Here is a 21,837-nt window from a genome sequence, read left to right on the forward strand (position 1 = left end):
TCTTTTTGGATTAAAAGGTATCCTTTAAATTCCACATTGTCTTTTCTACATTTTTATCTTCTCTTCACTATCCTCTGTTTTTTTTTTTTTTTAGTAGTTGCCCTAGGATTTACAATACATATCATTCAGGAATGAATCCTAGGTCTGTCTGAATGCAAGCCACGGGCTTTTTCTCATCAAACTATCTGAGAAGCAGAACAGTGACCTGGCTAAGAGCATGGCCCCTGACAGGCAGGAAGGCAGAGAAGGAAAGATAAAAGGAACTAATTTAATTTATGTAAATGTGTGGAAACAGTAGTTGCGAGCCAACATCCACGAGAATCTGATCTTTTCATCACACACCAAAATTGAACAATGGTCCTTGGAAAGTTTTGAGGTTTGGCATGTGGTTCGAGTCAATCTTATCTAGATCATTAAGGACACGGTCTCCCTGGGGTCACTCTAGAGTGCAAGGTCAACCTTTGGTTGCACAAGAAAGGAGGAAGAAGCAAGTTGCAAGCTAGAGTTTTGTTAAGTTTCTGTTTTGTACACGACACCCTCCTGAGTACAAGACTGGAACATGAGTCCTTGACCCTCACCATTGCCGAAGCTTCTCTAGGCTTCACATGGAAGTTTGTGTGATTCTCCCAAACTACACATCTGTGTCTGTTATCTGCTGAAAGCCTCCTAGGCCGCTAAAGGGAGACCTGTCTACCCCACATTGCGGTGAGTCCCACAGGCACCATGCGTCTGTGCGCCAGGAGATACGCACACCACCGTTGTTCACAGCAGCTGTAGAGATAAAGCTGAAAGCCACACAAATCTCCACCAGCAGAAGAACGAATGGATAAATTATGGTTTGCCCATACAAAGGCACACCAGGCCGCAAAGAAAATCTCCGGGGTCGGGAGACGTCCTCCCTCCTAATGCCTGTGGTAGTTACACGCATGCAGACATCTACCACCTTTTTCCCCTCTACACTAAGGACCGGTGCATTTTACTGTTTGTAGTTTCTACCTTGATTAAAAAATCAGCAACTTCAGGGCAGCCCTGGTGGCGCAGCGGTTTAGCGCCGCCTGCAGCCCAGGGTGTGATCCTGGAGACCCTGGATCGAGACCCACATCAGGCTCCTTGCATGGAGCCTGCTTCTCCCTCTGCCTGTGTCTCTGCCTCTCTGTGTGTGTGTGTCTCTCATGAATAAATAAATAAAAAAAGTAAAAAAAAAATCAGCAACTTCTAAAGGCTCCTCATTGCTTGTGAAGTAAGGTCTGGACCCCGATGGGCCCTGCCTTTGTGGGCTCTGCCCTCCTCCACTCCCTCTCTTGCTCGCTGCCTCTGTCCTTTCCTAAACTTGTCCGAACTCAGCTCCAGGATTTCACCTTTGCTGCCTGGGAAGTTCTTTGGCGACCCTTCCTCCCCACAATGCCTGGCTGAGAGCCCACCTCTCCCCTTCAGTCCTGAGGAGACAGAGCTCCCTGGGGACTTTGGGGCCCTGGCTCTCCTCTCCCTCCTCTGCCCTCCCCTACCCTAGCGTGAGATTCGGATTCCTTGTCAGCTGGTCTGGTTTCCCCTGGAAAGCCCTGGAGGCCCGCCTGCCCTTATCAGCCCAACAGGAAGTGCTTTGGATTCAGCCCTGTGAGACCAAATGGAGCAGAGACCCCACAGTGATCAGTTCTTGGCCTGACAATACAGACCATCAGAGTCACATTCTTTTTTTTTTTTTTTTAAGATTTTATTTATTTATTCATGAGAGACACACACACACACACACACACACAGAGAGAGAGAGAAGCAGAGACACAGGCAGAGGGAGAAGCAGGCTCCATGCAGGGAGCCCCACGTGGGACTTGATCCCGGGACTCCAGGATCAGGCCCTGGGCAGAAGGCAGGCACCAAACAGCTGAGCCACCCAGGGATCCCCAGAGTCACATTCTAAAAAAATTTTTTATTTTATTGTTTTAAAGATTTTTATTTATTTATTCACCAGAGACACAGAGAGAGAGGGGCAGAAACATAGGCAGAGGGAGAAGCAGCAGGCTCCCTATGGAGAGCCTGTTGCAGGACTCGGTCCCAGGACCCTGGATCACAACCCGAGCCAAAGGCAGACACCCAACCACTGAGCCACCCAAGTGCCCCTAAAAAAATTCTTAATTGTGGTAAAACACCCATAACATAAAACTTACTATCTTAGCCCTTTTAAAGTGTACAGTTTTTTCTAAAGTGTACAGTTTGAAGGCATCGAGTACTTCCCCACTGTTGTGCTGCCATCGACTCACAACATTCTTCATCTCGCAAAACTGAAACTCCATAACCATTAAACAAATCCCCATTCCCCTGACCCAACCCCTGTGCAACCACAATTCTACTTTCTTTTCCATAAATTTGACTGCTCTAGATACCTCATGTAAATGAACTTATATAGCGTTTGTTTTTTTGTGACTGGCTTCTTTCAACTCAGTGTAATGTCTTCAAGATTCATCCACCGTTGTAGCTTATGTCAAAATTTCCCCCCTTTTTAAGACTGCATAATATTCCATTCTATAGACACACAGACACACACATTTTTAATCCGTGTATCCAACAATGGACACTTGGGTTGCTCCTATCTCTTGGCTATTATAAATAATGCTGCTATAAATATGGGTTTTAAATATCTCTTCGAGTCCCTGCTTTCAATCCTTTATGACACTTGTGAAGTGGTAATGCTGGATCATGAAAGAATTCTATGTTTAGGGTTTTTTTTTAAGGTTTTATTTATTTATTCATGAGAGACACAGAGAGAGGCAGAGACATAGGCAGAGGAAGAAGCAGGCTCCCCGTGGGGAGCCCCATGCAGGACTTGATCCCAGGACCCCAGGATCACACCCTGAGCCAAAGGCAGATGCTTAACCATTGAGCCACCTAAGTGCCCTCTATGTTTAATTTTTTAAGGAACCACCAAACTGTTGTTGCTTTTGTCTCAGCTGATTCAGTGATGCTACAGGCTAGAAATACCTGGGGTGATCACTGACCTCATACCACTTGTGGTGAGACCCCCTCAGATATTTCCCGCATTGGAGCCAGTGTTGTGGCTGGACCAGCCCTTTGGTTCTTCTTATACCTATAAGGCACACCTCAGCAGCAACCATCGGGGACCTGTGAAAATTCGAGGTTTCTTACTCACAAGTCATAGGGGCTGCAGGGCACACAGGGGCTACACAGGGAGGCTGTAGGGAAAGAGAGAGTGAGAGAGAGAGAGCGTGCGCACCAGCACAGACCTGAAGTTCTGCCTTTATCAGGGTCCTCTGGGGGTGGCTAGGAGGGAATGAGGGTGCAGGAAGAGAAATACAAGCTCACTCATAGGATGTTTATCTAGGCTCCCTAAGGCTTTCTGAAAGGGGTGGAGCAAAGGAGAGAGGAGGGGAAAATTTCACTGGGGGGGGAAGTGTCCCCATCCTTGCCTGGGTCATACCTCCAGCCCCCACTCAACACGCTACTTGCTTTCTTTTTCTAGACCCACTTCCTCCTGCCCCTGGCTCCTCCTCCTTGGGTCACTGCCAATTTGCTTTGGTTTCTATTTCCCCGGTAATAACTCCTCCCAGAGCAGAGGACCGGCTGGCTGGTGTGAAGAGCATTGGTGGCCACAGAGGTGGTGTGAAGATGGCCTTCAGCAGCTCCCAGCCTCCCTACCTGAGCCCAGTGAGTTCCGGGGCTGCGGGCAGGGGTGGTGCGGGCCCCAGGATGCACTGGGTCCCCAGAGAGGTAACTCTGGGGTGGCAGCAGGTGAAGAGGGCAGACGTCCCAAAGATGGCACAAAATGGGCAAAGAAGTGAGGCAATCCTGACACAACCCCAAGCCGGTCTCCCCTGCTTCCCAGGGCTGGTGGGCTGGTGATCACCAGGGGTTGTGCCTTTGACTAATGCTTACCAAGCTCCCCTGGGAGCCTGTCCTTGGTGAGGGGAAATGGGGAGTGGGAGACAGGCATGAACGATAACTAGGAGAGTGACAGTTTGTAGGAACAGGGAAATAAACAGGGTTCCTGAGGGAGGCTAACAGCCCAGCGTGGCAGTTTAGTGAGCTTACTTTGGAGACTGGGTCCAGCCATTGAATAGCTGGGTGGCCTCCGGCAAGTTACTTTGACCTCACTGGGCCTCAATTTCCACATCTGTAAGATGGGGATCATCCTCAAACTCACCTCCTAGAGTAAGTAAGGATTTGAGAGGCAGCATGTCTCGAGTGTTTGAACAGTGCCTGGCACACTGGGGGTCCTTGGGAAGTGTTTTGTATTATTAGGAGTCTGGAGGCAGCAGGGAAGACCTGAGGAGGTTTCTGCTCCCTGAGAGGTAAGCTAAGGCAGAGGCAGGCCAAGGGAGTCTGTAGAGGGGCCATCTCAGGAGTGAGAAGGAAGTGGGCTGTTCCTGCAGTGTGTGGCTCAAAGGGCTGCCTTTTGGTTTTTGTTGTTGTTGTTGTTGTTTAAGATTTTATTTATTCATGAGAGACGCACAGAGACACACAGAGACACACAGAGAGAGAGGCAGAGACACAGGCAGAGGGAGAAGCGGGCTCCATGCAGGGAGCCCGATAGGGGACTGATTCCAGGACTCCAGGATCAGGCCCTGAGCCGGCCTGATCCCAAGGCAGATGCTCAACCGCTGAGCCACCCAGGCGTCCCAGGGCTGCCTTTTGTACCTTTGGCCACATGCGTGTAGGTTCTGTCTGCACAGATCTTGTTTAAACCCTGTGAACTGGGCAGCCCTGGTGGCGTAGCGGTTTAGTGTCACCTTCAGCCCAGGGCGTGATCCTGGAGACCCGGGATCGAGTCCCACATTGGGCTCCCTTCATGGAGCCTGCTTCTCCCTCCTCCTGTGTCTCTGCCTCTCTCTCTGTGTGTCTATGAATAAATAAATAAAATCTTAAAAATAAAATAAAATAAACCCTGTGAGCCTTATTAGCCCCACATAATACACGGAAAATCGAGACTCAGAGAAGTTAAGGTCACTGTGCCCAGAAGATAAGTGGCAGATAAGGGAAGTGCTTTGTCTTATCCCCAGAAGAGGGAGGTGCCTGCTGAGAGGGCAGTGATAACAGAAGGCACCCAAGCAGCAGCCCCAGGCCTAGGAAGCTAGTGTCCTGGGCCCTGCCCTGTAGCAGAGCCCCTCTGAGCTTCCCAAGGGGCCTGGGCCAAAGGGCTGACAGCGCCCTTTGGGGGGTGGGGGGTGGGGATGCGGGATGGGCATGGGGTGGGCAACAGCCACTTAAGCAGGAAAACTGCTAGGCTCCACACTGGAACCCACCTCAGCAGGGGGCCTGCTTGGCCTCTTTTCTGGCACTGCTAGTGGGGGCGGGTCGCTGGAGGAAGCCGGATCAGGCCCTAGTGATTGACCTTCCATGGCACTCTCAGGATCAAAACATGTCACCTGGGTAGCCCTGGTGGCACAGCGTTTTAGTGCTGCCTGCAGCCCAGGATGTGGTCCTGGGGACCTGGGATCAAGTCCCACATCGGGCTCCTTGCATGGAGTCTGCTTCTCCCTCTGCCTGTGTCTCTGCCTCTCTCTCTCTCTCTGTGTGTCTCTCATGAATAAATAAAATCTTTAAAAAAATAAAAATAAATAAAATATAAAATGCCAATTAAAAAAAACAAAACAAAACATGTCACCTTGGGTTCCTTCCCATCCTTGCATGGAGTCTGCTTCTCCCTCTGCCTGTGTCTCTGCCTCTCTCTCTCTCTCTCTCTGTGTCTCTCATGAATAAATAAAATCTTTAAAAAATAAATAAATAAAATGCCAATTAAAAAAAAAACAAAAACAAAAGCATGTCACCTTGGGTTCCTTCCCCATCAGAGAATCCCCAAGATCCTCCCAGGCCCTGACATTTAATTATTCTGCTGACTAGTTTTTACTTTCCTATCCTTGCATCCGAGATGTTCAAATCAGAAGGAAAATCCTCCTATGGGCAACAGTGAGCTAAAATAGGGCCTTGGAGTCCAGACAAGAAATAAGATGGTTGCAGCCACCACCCCCCGCCCCAGGCTCGGGAACAATGCCCACCCTCATGGGCACCCTCTCCCAAACAGCCCACTGACATCCAGCTGTGGGAACCTTGCTTCCTCCAAAGTGGGGTGGGAAGGTCACACGGCCAGGCTGCCTGGGGAGTCTGGCCCCCATTCCTTGCCCATAGTGTCACCTGCCACCCGCCTCACCTGGTCAGCCTTATCAGAGGTCCAGGACAGAATCTGGAACCACAATTAGAACAAGACTCAATGTTTGGTCTGGGGAAGCGTTTGGTGAGCCAGGAGAGGATTTCTGTGCTTCATCCTGAGAAGCAGCCTATGGGGCACGAGTGCTAGAGTTTCAACCCCATGCTTTTGCTGACCAGGTAAGTGGCTTTGGGCAAACTACCAAATCTTCTGTGCCTCAGTTTCCTCTGTAAAAGTGCACTAATACTGGGTAATGAGGTAATAGGGGCAGGTTAAGTCACCAAAACGGCCGCAGAACCTCTTGAGGGGGCGGGCAGCATCCTTTGGCTAAAAGTCTCCTGCTGCCTCCTGCTGGTGAGCCACCTCTGCCAGCTGGGTCCTCAGGTGACACGGGGCTTCCAGATGGAGGCTGCCCACCCTCACACCTGTAGAGCCTGGCCAGAAGAGGAGGAAGTCCTCAGGCTCCAGGCACAGCCAGGAGTAGAGGGATTAATTCATCCTGATGCAAACAGTTGCCATTGTCAAAGGCCTGGACACCACTGGGGCTCTCATCTAATCCTCTCAAGAACACTGTAAGGCAGTGCTATTGTTCTGAGAAGGGACCTGGGGTGCAGACAGGTCAAGTGACTTGCCCAGTAGGAGAGCTGTTAGCACGAGGAACTGGTGGTGGTGGTGGGGGGGCGAACCCATGTCTGTGGGACCGTAAATCCAAAAGTTCTCTCTCTTTCTCATAGAAGTGTGCGGTTGTGCATGTGCGTGTGCCCCCCCCTCACGTGCCCAAACTGCACCACAGCCTTGTCCCGCCAGGGTTAGAACAACACAAATTTGCTTTCTTACACTTCTGGGGGTCAGAAATTTAGAAGTATCAATAAAGCTTCAAAGGAAGATCATGCCTTGCTTGCTTTTTCTAGCTTCCAGAAGCAGCTGGCTTACTTGGCTGGGGGTCCCTTCTGCCATCTTTACAGCCAGCAGCTTCCTGCCTCTGTTGTCACATGTCCTATTACTTACTGACTCTGTTCTCCTGCTTCCCTCTCCGAGGACCTGGAGGCCCACCCAGATAATCCAGGATAACCTCCCCCTCTCAGGATCCTTTACTTAATCACACCTGTAAAGTCCCCTTTGCCTTGTAAGGTGACATACAGCATCCACAAAGTCTGGGGATTGGAATGTGGATGTCTGGGGCAGTGGGGTCAGCCCCCCATTCCTCCTTGGAGTCAACCAGGGTTGTCAGTGTCTTTGAATCCATCCACACATATTTCATCTATAATAAGTTAAATGCATGTTTATAGCCTCCCCCACCCATTTTTTACATACAAATGGCATCATTTCATATCAGTTCTCAAAGAATTTCCTTCTTCCTCTTTTTTTTTTTTGTGGAACCTACATCAAATCCATTTTTTAAAGTTTTTTTTAAGAGAATTTATTTATTTATTCATGAGAGACACAGAGAGAGAGGCAGGCAGAGAGGCAGGCAGAGGGAGAAGCAGGATCCATGCAGGGAGCCGGACGCGGGACTCGATCCTGGGACTGAGGTGCTACCTGAGGTGGCTAGGAGGGCAAAGTCGTGGTCACCATAGTCCCGGGGGTGGGGTGGGCAGGAGCAGGGGAGGATGCCTTCTTCCTGGCCTTGTCACGAGCGGAAGGTTTATCCTCTAGAACACATTGGTGGTCTCTTTGGTCCCTTGGGCATTCGAGTCTCCAGCCAGGGCCCTGGGGCTTTTGCTAGGAGCTTGGCCTGGGGTCCCACAGCCCCCATCACTACCCTGGCTTCTTCCCATCTCTGGGCTGTGGACATGCTACTTCCTCCTCTTAGAAACTGTCATTTCCTCTCAGATGCTCAAGGGAGAGGAGTTGTCCATCACAACTCTCGGAGCCCCAAAGTTTCCCCGGAACAATTGCAGAATGTCTGTGGAACTACCTGGACTCAAGTCTGCTTCCTCATAGGCCTGGAAGATCTGTGAGGCTGAGACGCCCTTGCATGGGCCTGACACACCCAGGCCGCGCTAGCAAGTGCTGACGAACAAGCAGGAGGAGGCAGGCCCACTGACTGACCTGCATTTTTTCCTTGCAGGGTGTCCCCTTCTCCGGGAAAATCCAGGGGGGTCTCCAGGACGGACTTAAAATCACAATCAGTGGGACCATTCTTTACTCCAATGGAACCAGGTACCTGGAACTGTTTCTTTCCTCCAGACTCTGCCCTTAGCAAACCGTGGCGGCCATCAGCTCAGGTTGTTTCACCCAACACCCCCTGAGCTGCCTGTGCCCGGCCTGGTATCGCTTCCTTCATTTCCCATAACTGCCCGGAACCCTCATTTGGCTGATCTAGATTTATTTTAAACTTGTCATCAAGTGCATTTTGGTCTCTTTCAGTTTCAAGGTCTTTTCAGGGAAATGCTAAGTTGGTTCAAAATACAAACACCCCTCTCGTGCTCTTTCCTCCTCCTCCTGTTCAAGGGAGCATCTCCCGGAACAGGGAGGAGCTTGCCATCTCTTCAGAGGCTGGAGACCCCTCTGAAGCTCATGCAGTTGCTGTAACGACTGCAGCATCCAGGTGGCGTGAGGCAGTGGGGCTCTTGCCCGGTTTGCATGGGGTCTGTGTACCTGGGGGATACACAGAGGACACGTGGTCCTCTCTCTTGGAAGCCCTTCTCTTGGTCCTCTCTTTGATCACCTCCCAGGGGTCTGGGACCTCCTGGATCCCTTCACACCACTCCCAGGCCCAGCTGGGCACCTCGATTCTAGACAACTTCCTCCACCTTGGCTTTCCCTGCTGGGTGGATATGGCCATGCAGACGGTGGGTCTTCTCTGAGAGACCTCAGGGCCCCCAGGAGACTCTGAGGGGAGCGAGGCCAAGAGTTCCCTACTCCCTACCAGCAGGGGACTTGGGGACCTCGGCCTCTGAATGTCCCTTTCTCCCCCTGCCTCCCTCTCCTCCAGCACCAAGATGGCTTTCTACTCCCATCCTGTCCAACAGAGACCGGCCCCACCTCTCCCCCCCCCCCCCCCCCCGCCCCTGAAAAGCTCCTGCCCTCATCCTTCCCTGGGGGCAGGGATTTTCTAACGTGGGGATTTGTTTTGTTTTTTTTTATGATTTTATTTACTTATTCATGAGAGACACAGAGAGAGAGGCGGAGACACAGGCAGGGGGAGAAGCAGGCTCCCCATGGGGAGCCCGATGCAGAACTCGATCACAGGATCCTGGGATCACGACCTGAGCTGAAGGCAGATGCTCAACTGCTGATCAACTGCTGAGCCACCCAGGTGCCCCTAAGACAGGATTTTTCTAAGCTGGAGGGAAAAATATACCCAGAGACATTTCTTTCTTTCTTTTTTTTTTTAATTTTTATTTATTTTTGATAGTCGCACAGAGAGAGAGAGAGAGAGAGAGAGAGAGAGAGAGAGAGGTAGAGACACAGGCAGAGGGAGAAGCAGGCTCCACGCAGGGAGCCCGACGTGGGACTCGATTCCGGGTCTCCAGGATCACGCCCTGGGCCAAAGGCAGGCGCTAAACCGCTGCGCCACCCAGGGATCCCTCTTTCTTTTTTTTTTTAAGATTTATTTATTCATGAGAGACACATACACAGAGAGTAGCAGAGACACAGGCAGAGGGAGAAGCAGGCTCCATGCAGGGAGCCCGACATGGGACTCGATCCCGGGTCTCCAGGATGAGGCCCTGGGCTGAAGGAGGCGCTAAACCACTGAGCCATCCGGGCTGCCCACCCAGAGACACTTCAGAAACAATATTCTCCATTTCCAGAAGAATACAGGCTTAGACTGCGCTTCCAGAGTCCCTGGCAGCCTCCTTTCCCAGAAGGAGGGCTGGCTGGGTTCAGGGCCATGGCAGTTTCCTGTGGGGCCTGCTGGCTCGGAGCTACCTGGTGTTGAGGACAATATCCAGAACTCACGTTCCTCTAGCAAGAAATCAAGCAGGCTCTGCAAGAATTTAATAGAATGCCTCCTAAGGCCCACCCCTGGGCTTAACACTGTGGGGGCTGTGGGTAACAGGAGAGCACTGGGCGGTAGCTGGGGAGACCAGAGTGACCCCGAGAAGCAGGTGGCAAATGAGGCTGGTGCTGAGTTCAGGGAAGGCTGGGGTAAGACAGAGGTGCCTGGGAGGAGAACCTCAGACTGGAACTTGTTTTAGGACCAGCAAACGTTTATTGTGCCCCTTTTGTGAGCCAGGCTCTTTGCAAAGTTCTTTGTTTTAATTCCTCACCTTAGAGCCATGGCTGTACCCAAAGGTGGTTTTGATGGTGAGGGGGCTTCCTCTGAAGAGAGATAGGAACAGGCGTTTACTTGGTTGGGGGCCACCTGACACCGCCTCACTAAGCATCCCCAGAGAAAAGAAGTCACTCAGCTCCCAGGGTATGATGACCTGAGAGTAGTGTGGTTCAGGATGATCACAAATGACAAACAGTGCAGAGCTGGGGTCTGATCTGGGTCCAGGCCTGCCTGCTGACTTCAGGGCCACCTCCCCACACATCATGCGTGAGACACAAGCCAACCTCTATTGAGAGACAGACAGACATATGGAAAGCTCTTATGCCTGGAGCTACTGTTTAATCGATGTTTCTCTATTAGTAACTACCTTTGTAGGTATATTTCATCAATTTCACATGTTCTCCTTCTTCTTCCCCCATTTTTTAAAAAAGATATTATTTATTTATTTGAGAGAGAGATCACAAATGGGGGAGAGGTAGAGGGAGAAGCAGACTCCCTACTGAGCAGGGAGCCCGATGTGGGGCTCCATCCCAGGACCCTGGGACCATGACCTGAGCCGAAGGCGGACGCTTAACCAACAGAGCCACCCTGGTACCCAATTTCACACATTCTTTAAATTTGTTTTCTTCTTTTGCAATTGAGCTGATGGAGACTGGCCTCCAAGTATCAACTTGGCATGAAAGTCACTTGCTTCTGGGCACATTTCTTGACTTCCATCTCTGATATAAATCTGAATCCGTGTTCAAGCCCTATGCTTCTTGTTGCTAGTGTCAACATTTTTCTCTACCCATTTCCTATGTATTTTTGGAAAATCACACTGTAAGGGCAAATTGCAATCACTGCACAAAAACACAGGAAGTACAAATTAGGTGACTAGGAAGGATAGCAACCAACCAAGGACAGGCCCAAACCTGCCATACAAGTTGCACGCAGGTCCAGGTCTACAGACTGACACAATCCCAAGTCAAAGGCTCAAAGGCGCAAGGCTGCCCCCTCTGCGGGCGATAAACCAGGCTACAGAAGGCTGTCTGCTTTCCCTCTGCTAGGTTTGCTGTGAACTTTCATAGTGGCCACAGCGACAGTGACATCGCCTTCCACTTCAACCCTCGCTTTGAGGAGGGTGGATATGTGGTCTGTAACACGAAGCAGAAAGGATCCTGGGGGTCAGAGGAGAGGAAGATGCATATGCCCTTCCAGATGGGGAATCCATTTGAGCTCTGCTTCATGGTGAACAGCTGCGATTTCAAGGTGAGCAGTGACCCCCCCTTCTTGCTGTCTACCTCCCAGCCCCATCGCATGTGATGAATAGCCTTTTATAAAGCATGTGAGCCTTCACTTTTTTTAAATGATTATACGTATGTATGTATTGAGAGGGTGCAAGCAGAGGGAGAGGGGGAGAGAGAATCTCAAGCCGACTCTGCTGAGTGTAAGAGCCTGATGCAGGGCTTGATCCTACGACCCTGAGACCGTGACCTGGGCCAAAATCAAGAGTTGGACTCTCAACCAACTGAGCCACCCAGGTGCCTCCTATAAAGCACGTGAGCTTTTAAGTAATCACACGTGCAGTGCCATTACCCAGCAGCACCTTCCCCTTGTAGGGGTGCTTCTGGGGTTACAGTCTCCTCACACACCTTCCCCTGCATCTACAGGCCACATATCGCTTCTTTTACTCAGGAAATAAGAACTAGATACATCACCATGGTGCTTTTTGGCCCTGCAGATCTTTAAAGTTCTAGTTAATCCTATTCCTTTGCTGTAGTCATTCCTCCACTGCAGGTCCAGGATAACACTTGTTTTTCAGTAATATTGTTGCAGCCTTTTCTTCTTTCTCTTAGATAGATTTATTTATTTATTTATTTATTCATTCATTCATTCATTCATTCATTCATTTATTCAATAGATTGAGAGAGAGAGAACACAAGCTGGGGAGAGAGAGAGGCAGACTCCCCGCTGAGCAGGGAGCCCGATGTGGGGCTTGATCCTAGGACCCTGAGATCATGACCTGAGCCACTAAACTGACTGAATCACCCAGGTGCCCCTATATTGTTCAGGCTTTATCCAGGTTCTAGGGATGGCTTAGTTTTGTTGTGCATTGCACTGGTAAACAGAGTAGTGTATCTGGGCTTGGGAGACGGGGGCGGGGGGGAGTATCCCCGTGTCTGTCCTCCATGTGGGGGTGGATGTGCCTCCCACTCAATGTACAACCCAGGGTTGCCTCTCCTCTGCTTCCCATGAACATGTTTATGCATATTTAAATAAAACCTCAGGGAAGCTCCGATTAGAAAGAGAAACTGACTGCAATAAACAACCATAAGAACCCAAAGAGTCAAGAAGAGCCAATTAGAGACTAGGTTCAGATACACTCTGGATCTTGTTGTTGTAAGGCCATGTTCTTACAACTGGCACAGCTCTGAAGGCTGGTGCCCCTGACCTCCCAGGGGACAGATGTGAAAACCAGACATAGGTCTTAATTCCTGGGAGCAGGGGCACAGATCTTCTGCCTTGGCCTGAGACCCCTCTTCTGGAATATGCATTTGTCTTGGCAGGTGATGGTGAACGGGAGCCATTTTATGCAGTATTCACATCGCGTGCCCTTCCACTGTGTGGACACCCTCTCCATCACTGGGGCTGTGCAGCTGTCCTACATTAGCTTCCAGGTCAGATTGTCCACTTGGCACTTGTCTCAGAGGCCGAGTGTGGGGCCCCTTCTAGCTATACTTCCTGTTGGGTGGGCCTGATGATAACAGCCAATCTCCTACCCAGGTGATTCTGGGGATACCCGTCCAGCTCCCCTGTCTGGTCCTTCTGTGTTCCTGTCTTTGTCCAGAACACTCGCCTCAGTCTCTCAGACTCCCAGGCCACTCCTCTCTCATTCTCTACTTCTACCACGGTCAGGAGGCCATGTGGATCCAGAAAGAATTTGGGAATCTAACGGAATCTAGCTCAAGTCTGCACGTTGTCATCCACTGCAGGATCTGAGACAAGCGACTTTGCCTCCCCCAGCCTCAGTTCCCCCATCTGTGGAAGGGGCATAGTCACTGCTGCCCCAGTGGCAATATATGTCAGAGGTCACAAAACGGCCTGTATGCGCCCAAGCCAGGCTCTGTTTGACCTTCTCTGTGTTTTAATGTTTTTGAATGTGTTGCCAGCATCTAAAAGGTCAGGAGAAGAAGTTTCTGCATTTTGGAGATGGCTGGTGGTACCAGCCACACCATCCTAGGAATGTACTTAATGCCACTGAGCCATACACTTAAAATTGGTTGAGATTGGAAATTTTTAAAAAGATTTTATTTATTTATTCATGAGAGACACACACAGAGAGAGAAGCAGAGACACAGGCAGAGGGAGAAGCAGGCTCCATGCAGGGAGCCCGATGTGGGACTACATCCCGGGTCTCCAGGATCACACCCTGGGCTGAAGGCAGCCGCTCAACTGCTGAGCCACCCAGGGATCCCCCGAGATGGGAAATCTTATTTGCCACAATTTAAAGATATATATATATATTTTTGATTTTTTATTTATTTATGATAGTCACAGAGAGAGAGGTAGAGACACAGGCAGAGGGAGAAGCAGGCTCCATGCACCGGGAGCCCGATGTGGGATTCGATCCCGGGTCTCCAGGATCGCGCCCTGAGCCAAAGGCAGGCGCCAAACCGCTGCGCCACCCAGGGATTCCCTATTTGCCACAATTTAAAAAGAAAAAGTCAGGTGGTATCACATGGAAATCTGGATTTCTGGCCATTTTGAAAACCAGGAGGATGGGAGACACTGGACCTATGTTCCCACAGGGCTGTAGGAGGCTGGGTGGAGCTGCTGTCACCACTTTCAGTCTGTGCTCACTGAGATGAGAAAAGCACACAGTAGGCCTGCAACAGATGCAAGCTCCTTTCTGTTTTGTCCTAATCTCTCATATTCCCTCCCTACTGGGGGGAGAGAGCAGGGAAGGAGAGAGAGATGGAGGGGAGTAGGGGTGTGGGGAGAGAGTTTGTGGCCTGCTGTCCGTCGCTGGAGCCTAACCCCTGCCTCTGGCCCTCCGTGTGATCCTGAGTGCCCTCCCCTCCCCTTCCTGCCAGGCTTCCTCCCTCTGGCCCAGGCGCCTGCCCTCTAGCTCCATTAATGTTTCTCTTCACGCTGTGGTGCCTTTTGTTTTAACAGAACACCCGAGTTACCATTACCCAGTCTGCCTTCTCCACGATGCAGTTCCCCCAGACTGCCTGTTTCCCACCCAGGCCCAAGGGGCGAAAGCCAAAAGTGAGTTTGATGTGGAGGCCTTGGAGGCTGAGCACTCAGCAGGAAGGACAGAGGGTCCAAGAGGCTGGTTCCAGCAGGCAGGCCCCATCATGCCCACCCATAGCTGCCCTGTCTGCACCACACCACCTGGGCCGAGCTGAGGACCTGGGGGTTGGCCTTGGCTCTCTCTTCCCCTCCTTACCCCTGTGGTGCTCCCATGCCTCTCCATCCACACACCACTGCCTTCCTCAGGCTAGGCCATCTGACCCCTGACTACAAAGACCATTGGTCTAGTTCCCCACCCACCCCACCCACTGAGACCCTGCCCTTGTACATCCAAATCTGATTGCATCCTCTCCCTGCTTAAACATCTTAAAGGCTCCATCCAAGGTCTTCTAGTAAAGCCTGGATTCCCCAGCAGGATGTGCAAAACCCCATCCAGCCCCCCAGTCCTGCCCCAGCCCACCTCCTGGTCACACTCCCTCACTTGAGGCTTTCTTGGGCTACCATACTTTTGGCACCTGCAGTTCCAGTGCTGACAGCATTCTGCGCCACCCCTCCCCAACCCCCCAGCTGACCTTAACCAGCCCTTCAATGCTCTGCTTAAATGTCACTCTTTTGGAGCATCTTTGGTGCTTGGAACATCATCGGGTGCTCCCCCGTGACCCCGTGTACTTCGTCCATATCCGTGCTATGCCAGCTACCACATCCTGTTGTAACTGTGCTTACGTGTCTGTCCCTGTCACTCCGGCCCCTCCTCCCCCACACCCACAAGCCCCTTGTGGGCTGGGATTGTGGCTTGTTCATCTGTATCCCCCCACTTTGCACAGTGCCTGAGCAAGCAGCAGGGACTCCAGGAATGTGGGGTGTGGCGTGCACAGCCAGCAGAATGGGAGACTGGCCAGGGCAAGGATAGTCTGGGGGGGAGAGGGTTAGAACAATAAGGGAAGCAGGGCCCAGCCCTTCCTGTGGCTACTGGAGTGGGGGGGGGCTATAGGAAGGGGTGCCTCTCTACCCAGCTTTCCATGGTCCATCGAGGTCCCAAGAGGGCCCCAGTGGCTTCCTGCCAAGATGACTTCAGGGCTGGGCAAGCTTCAGGGAGTCTTTGCAGGGCAGTCCAACTTTGGTTCTGGCCTGGAGAGGACAGGATGTGGCAGATATGATCAACCAGAACTGGGTAGCATTTGGGATCCTATCACTTGTACCTGGAGGGGCTTGGGCAAGTGGATTGGCCTCTCTGAGCGTCGCAGCCTCACTAGTGAAACAGGAGCGGAGGGTGCCTCCCCGGTGAAAGTGCTGGAGCCAGAGCCTGGGGCAGGAGGCCTTCACTAAGGGCTTCACCTGACCATAAGATTCAGCACTGGATTTCATGGTTTTGCCTCTGGGAGCTGAGGGAGGCTGTGGTCTCTCCCTCTGGAGGAGCCAATGAGCATGTCCTCGCTCCTGTGCCCCCCCCCCAACCAGAGCATACCTGGGATGGATTGGGGGGGAGAGTCTGCAGCTACTGGCTCTGGAAAGCTTGATGGGGAGCAGGAAGTAGGGGAGCGTGAGTCTGGAGAGGCCTTTTTTACCACGGTTTCTGCCAGCATCGCCCCCGGAATATAACAGCAACATTAACTACCGTTTTGCTTTTCTCATCCCGGTCAGTCTCCAGGCGTTTGGCAGAGCAACTCAGCTCCCATCGTAAGTTTCTCGAGTTCTCCTGGGATCCCTCTCATTTTGCTTCTCCCACGTGTTAGAAGGAGGAGGCAGGGCAGGCACCGGGCCTCTCCCACTGTGTGTGGGGGTGGGGGTGGGGGGAGTGGTTGGCCCTCATGAATTGGGGAACAACCTGAATTGCCACCTTTCTGCTCAAGGCCCCGCCTTTCCATGAGCAGCCACAGGAGCCCGAGGCCCCACATTGACTTATTCCTCCTGGAAAGTGAGGCTGCGCTAGAGAGAGTCCCCTGAGAAGAAAGATGGGCCACAGGCCACAAGTGCAGCCTATTTCTTCTCCAAGTAGAAGAAACCTTTGCCCCCACCTCATCCCCTTGAGAGAAGAAACACTTCTACTTGCCAATTCTGGGGGCCTGGGGGGGCGGTTGGGCTGGTTAGGGGCTCCAGGTGGATTCACCTCATAGGCTGTCTGTTAAGTGGTGCCCTCTGGTGGCAGGTGGTGGTCTTCATGCTGGTGAGAGCCCATTCAAATCTGGGTTTCTTTCTTCTAGACTCAAACAGTCATCCACACTGTGCAGACCACCCCTGGACAGCCGTTCCCTGTAAGTCTGAAAGCTCTGGTCAAATCACAGCCTGACCACGCTTCCTCTTCATCAAGGACTGAACTCTAGTCCCAGAGGCAGGAAGAAAGCAGAGTAGCAAGGAGGATGGGGGTATCTGGGGTTGGGCCTTCTGCTCAAGAGCCATGTGAGTAAAATTCCCCTTGGGACAATGGAGATTCTGGATCAGGGTGGATTTACCCAGTGGCCTAAGAAGCAGGTCCCCTAGGGACCAGCAAGAAAACGGGTCCTTCCATCACCGAAAGGATGGTAAGCAGTCCCACCAAGACTGACTTGGGAAGGAAGGTGAAAGGGAGAAGCCAAGGGCCACACGCTAGGGCGCCCCTGCTAGCAGGTGGGGGGCTGTGTGAGTGTGCATTCCCAAACTGAACTTCTGGTCTCTTTCAACAGAATCCTATCATCCCACCTATGGCGTACCCCACCCCAACCTATGTAAGTGGTTTCTTGGAGAGGGCGGAGGCCTTGTCTGTGTCAGGCAGAGTGGGAGGTGATGGGTGGCTTACAACATGAGGGCAGTCCTTCTGTAAGCTGAAGTTCTGGAAACATCCAAATGAATTAAAAGGCTGTTGAAAGGAGTTGTCACCTTTAAAACTGTCCCTTCAACATAAGCATCTTAGAGGGCCTTCCCTTCTTGACCCAAGTATCCTTTTGTGTCCAGCTGAAGTTCTTTTCATGACAGTTGAAGCCCATTACTTTGAGGAATGCTGGAAAGTTTTCCTTTGGCATTTCCTGAACCAAGTAATGACATCATGGAATTCTTTCTTGAAAATATATTATTCACAGGTATGGCTGTCAAACTTAGTTGACAGTCCAAATTCACAGTAATTGGCACAAAGCTCCTCCCCCGCAGCTGACCTGCCCCTTTCCCCACAACAGCCGATGCCTTTCTTCACCTCCATCCCGGGTGGGTTGTACCCCTCCAAGAACATCATCGTGTCAGGCACTGTCCTGCCCAGTGCCAAGAGGTAAGCCAGGGCTCTCAGGAACCCAAGGTCCCCCTGGTCATCCCCCTGGCTCTGGGCAGGTTGTGGGAGCAGGTAGGGGCTCAGGGCTCAGGGGGCAGAGGAGGTCCACTTGAGCTGTCCACCCCCAGGTTCCACATCAACCTGCGCTCTGGGAATGACATTGCCTTCCACCTGAACCCCCGCTTCAATGAGAACACCGTGGTCCGCAACACGCAGATCAACAACTCTTGGGGGTCTGAGGAGCGAAGCCTGCCCCGAAAAATGCCTTTTGTCCAAGGCCAGAGCTTCTCGGTAAGGGGCTGCAGCCTAGAGCTCAGAGGGGCTCCAGGGGTCAACAGAACGAGGGAGCAGAGGGCGTCTGGGGGCCCCTTGAATCACATGAGAGCTGACACCTCTGGGGTGAGGGCTGGGCCCCGGAGAGAAAGTGCCCCACATATTCAGGAATCTTCTATTCAGCAACTATTCTTGTTGTGCCCGTACTGTCCCACATAAGGTGGCTGGTGGTACCTCCTGCTTGCAAATGGGACAGATTCACCAGTGCAGGTTACTGGCCTGAGGCCCTATAGTCCATAAGTACCAGGTGGGACCCAACCATGAGCTGTCATTCATTTATTCACTTATTCATTCAACAATCATGAACAGAATACTGGAAATAATAGGTCTGTGCAGAAAGCAAAACAGAATAAATAATGGGATCAAGTGAGCTCTGGGGCAGGGGACACCCCGCCTTAGATGGACAGCTCTCAGAGGAGGCCACAATGTAAGCCAAGACCTCATGGACAGAAGCATCCCACCTTGCAAAGGCCCAAGGTGGGGGGCATTCCTGATGGGCAGCTATCATTGCAAAAGCAGTCATGGCCAGGGCCTGTCTAGGGACAGGGAAGTGAGGGGCTTGTACGTAGGACAGGTGTGGGTGGTGTGGCTAGAGGCCTGATCACACAGAGTAGGTGTTCGTGACCTCAACTACACATGCAAATCACCTGAGGAGCTTCAGAAAGAAAAAGCAATGTTTGGCTGCACCCCTGCCTGAACGTCCGTATTTCTAGATATGCCCTAATGCTCCTCACCCAGCATTGACAGTGATTAATGTAGGGCCGGGAGAGCCATGGAAAGAAGACTGAATTTCAGTGCAGTAAGTCAGTGTGTTTCAAGCCAGAGAGGAGCATACTTTGATCCACAGATAGCTGTGTGACTTGGGGCGAGTGACTTAACTGCTCTGTGCCTCAGTTTCTCATCTAAAGGAAAAATGGGGCTAATGAGAGTATCAGTCTCATAGAGGTAGAAGGATGAAATGAAATAATGTCTGTGACAGGCTTGGGACAGTGGCCGGGGCACAGTAAGTGTGCCACAAGTGTCAGCTGTCGTGATGTTTTAACATGTGGCTGTTGCCTCCTGGAGAATGAGGGGGGCGGGAAGGACAAGTCAGGAGGCTGCACTGCAGCTGTGCAGGTGTGAGGCACTCACAGGCACTCAGCTGTGTGCTGGCCACTGAGGACAGGGGTGGCCCAGGCCGGTTTTCTTGCCCCTAGAGGCTCGGAGTCAGTGGCAGAATGGGGGTGGGGTGGGGGACACCTGACCAGGAGGGCTCGAGGTGCGGGGAAGGCAGGGGAGACTTGCTGGGAGGGCGAGGCTGAAGGGCGAGCAGTTACCCACGTGGGCGAGGCGTGCCGGATGGGGTATATAACAGCACAGGTGACGTGTGGAGGGGAGTGTGTCTCCCCCAGTGGGCCTGAAGGCAGGCGTGAGACCTGCTTAAATGTTTGAGGAAGGCAGGTAGGCGGAGGGAGATGCGAGCCTGCGCTGGGTCTGAGAACTTTCCGAGGGGAGTGCGAATGATGTGGCCTCTGCCCAGGTGTGGATCATGTGTGAGGGCCACTGCTTCAAGGTAGCTGTGGATGGTCAGCACCTGTTTGAGTACTACCACCGCCTGAAGAACCTGCCGGCCATCAACAACATGGAAGTGGCGGGCGACGTCCAACTGACCCACGTGCAGACATAGGTGGGTCTCCGCGGCCCTGGGGATGACACGGCTGGGGCATGCTGCTGTCTGGATCTGCTCATCACCTTCGTGTTCCCTGTCCCCCTGTCCCTGCCTCAGTGCTTCCCAGCCTGCTGAAGGACTTGGGGCTTTTCTGGAGAGATGGTGTCCTTGTCTGGCTCTGCTTCCCGCTGTAGCCAGGCTGGAGGGGAGGAGGCACCTGGCGGGGCTGCCTTCCTCGGGCAGGGCAGCACCTGGGGCTCCAGCTGCCTAAATCCTACCATCTGGGGAGAGGAGGGTGGTCTCTGCAGGCTAAGCCCTACGTTCGGTCCCCTTGGCAGAAAGGGAGAGTCCTGGGCCTTCCCAAGCTCCCAGCCCAGGCCTCCACCCCATCTGCTGCTCAGTCACATCTCCCCCCAGTTAACTCCATCTTGGCCTCAAGCCACCGGCTGTTCATTCCACAGGGGAGGCGGTCTCCTACCTTCAACCTTTCCTTCCACCCAGGTCCAACCCTACCTGCTCCAGGAAAGATACCCCGATTCTCCACTGGTATCCACCACCAGGACCTTTCTCAGCAGGGGGCACTTCTCTTGCCCAGTCTTTCAAAGAAAGACAAATGCTTGTTGGCACATCCACATGGATCTTTGCAGCTATTAAATGTGTTTAAGACATTTTGGAGTCTCTGGAATTGGGGAGGTTCTGGGCGAGGGCATTGGGAGGAAAGAGCATGAGCTCGCTTTGATGGTGTGGGTCCTGACCTCCACACCTGCTCCCAGTGGTTCCCCACAAACCCCACACAGGTGGGAGAAAGCAGGCTGGGCTCAGACTTCCTGGGCTGGAATCTGTGATGCAAGAAAGCTTGGTAACAGGTAAACCCAGCAAATAGCCTCACACTTCTGAGAGGGACCAAAGGCTGGGCCAGAGGCCAAATAGCGGGGCTGGCTTATCAGAGAAGCCTGTGTCCCAGTGGGAGGAGGTGGCAGGTGTGGTGTCAGGAGAAGCTGACTCAGGCTGACACCTGTTTGTGTTGTTCCACTGCGGGTCCTGGCGTTCAGGGTCAGGGTGTGGTGGGGAGAGTGACTCAGTGTGTGGGTTTCTACCAGCCCCTGGGCCAGAGCAGGAGGGGCTGGTTCTGGGTCCATGTGATGCCAACCCACCCTGCTAACTCCATCAAGAATCCAGTGCCTCAGGAACCAGGCCGGGGGCTCAGGGCATTGGCCTTGGACCAGCAGCGCCTGAAGCCTATCAGAATGGCCGGATCCTAGGCGCTGCCGCTGGGTTTCCAGAATCAGTCTGCCTTTGTAACGAGATCCCAGGCGGTCTGTGTGCATCTTGGAGGGGAAAAGCCTGGGTCTGGGTGACCGTGTTCTTGACCATACGGTTCAGATGTATTGCTGGGACTCTGGCCTGCCTCTCTCTCCCCTTGCCTCCCCCCTCTGAGTAGGGGGAGGGGAGAAGTGGGCCAGGGAGCCGACGAAACAGAGGCCCAACCCAAGCTGTGGAGCCTGATTTTCCCAGACTGCTCACTTAGCCCCTGGCTGAGCTCCTTCCTTATTCTAAGAGAAGGAAACATGGCTTGGCCCCATAAGCCTTCCCCAGGGAACATATGTGTCCTTCACTCACTGTCAAGTCTTTGACACGTGGTCCGATCTCACCCACTTTGTCACCCAGGTGCCCCAGAGCCAAACACTGTGACTTTCTACGATGGGATTGTGGTCAAGGCCTTCACTGCGGAGTCGGCATCACAGGCAGGACTGCATTTCTACTACCCCCCCGAAGTAGGGTGTCCCCCGGGTGAGGCACAGTGCAGGCCTGGCAGGCAAGCCTGGCTTCCTCACCCCGCTTTCGGGCCTGCGGATATGCACAAAGTTCCACATGCTGCCCCATACCTGGTGGCCATTTCTGAGAAGCAGCCTGGCCAAGCTAGTATGTCCCTCTTGGGGGGGTTTGGGTCCAGGTGGTACCATCCACCAATCCCTAACTCTGTCGAAAGGAGCTGCTTTCCCTACAAA

General features: G+C 52.5%; 1 protein-coding gene across 3 annotated transcripts; it reads left to right on the plus strand.

Annotated features, from left to right (window-relative positions):
• The first annotated feature begins 3,552 nt into the window (after positions 1 to 3,552).
• On the plus strand, positions 3,553 to 21,725 carry LGALS9 (galectin 9). 3 transcript variants are annotated; one of them, XM_055335034.1, is made up of 12 exons: positions 3,553 to 3,657; positions 8,226 to 8,317; positions 11,423 to 11,624; positions 12,923 to 13,033; positions 14,532 to 14,627; positions 16,254 to 16,289; positions 16,814 to 16,864; positions 17,273 to 17,314; positions 17,759 to 17,847; positions 17,976 to 18,138; positions 19,700 to 19,846; positions 21,497 to 21,725. In XM_055335034.1, the coding sequence occupies exons 1-11, from the start codon at positions 3,619 to 3,621 to the stop codon at positions 19,844 to 19,846; spliced, it is 1,068 nt and encodes a 355-aa protein (XP_055191009.1). In that variant the 5' UTR covers positions 3,553 to 3,618; the 3' UTR covers positions 21,497 to 21,725. The 3 variants fall into 3 exon arrangements, with proteins under 3 accessions (XP_055191009.1, XP_055191001.1, XP_055191020.1); XM_055335026.1 differs by lacking the exon at positions 21,497 to 21,725 and adding an exon at positions 20,330 to 20,496; XM_055335045.1 differs by lacking the exons at positions 14,532 to 14,627; positions 21,497 to 21,725 and adding an exon at positions 20,330 to 20,496.
• Positions 21,726 to 21,837: the final 112 nt, after the last annotated feature.

Source organism: Nyctereutes procyonoides, unplaced genomic scaffold (assembly GCF_905146905.1).
Source record: "Nyctereutes procyonoides isolate TBG_1078 unplaced genomic scaffold, NYPRO_anot_genome, whole genome shotgun sequence".
Taxonomy (NCBI): Eukaryota; Metazoa; Chordata; class Mammalia; order Carnivora; family Canidae; genus Nyctereutes; species Nyctereutes procyonoides.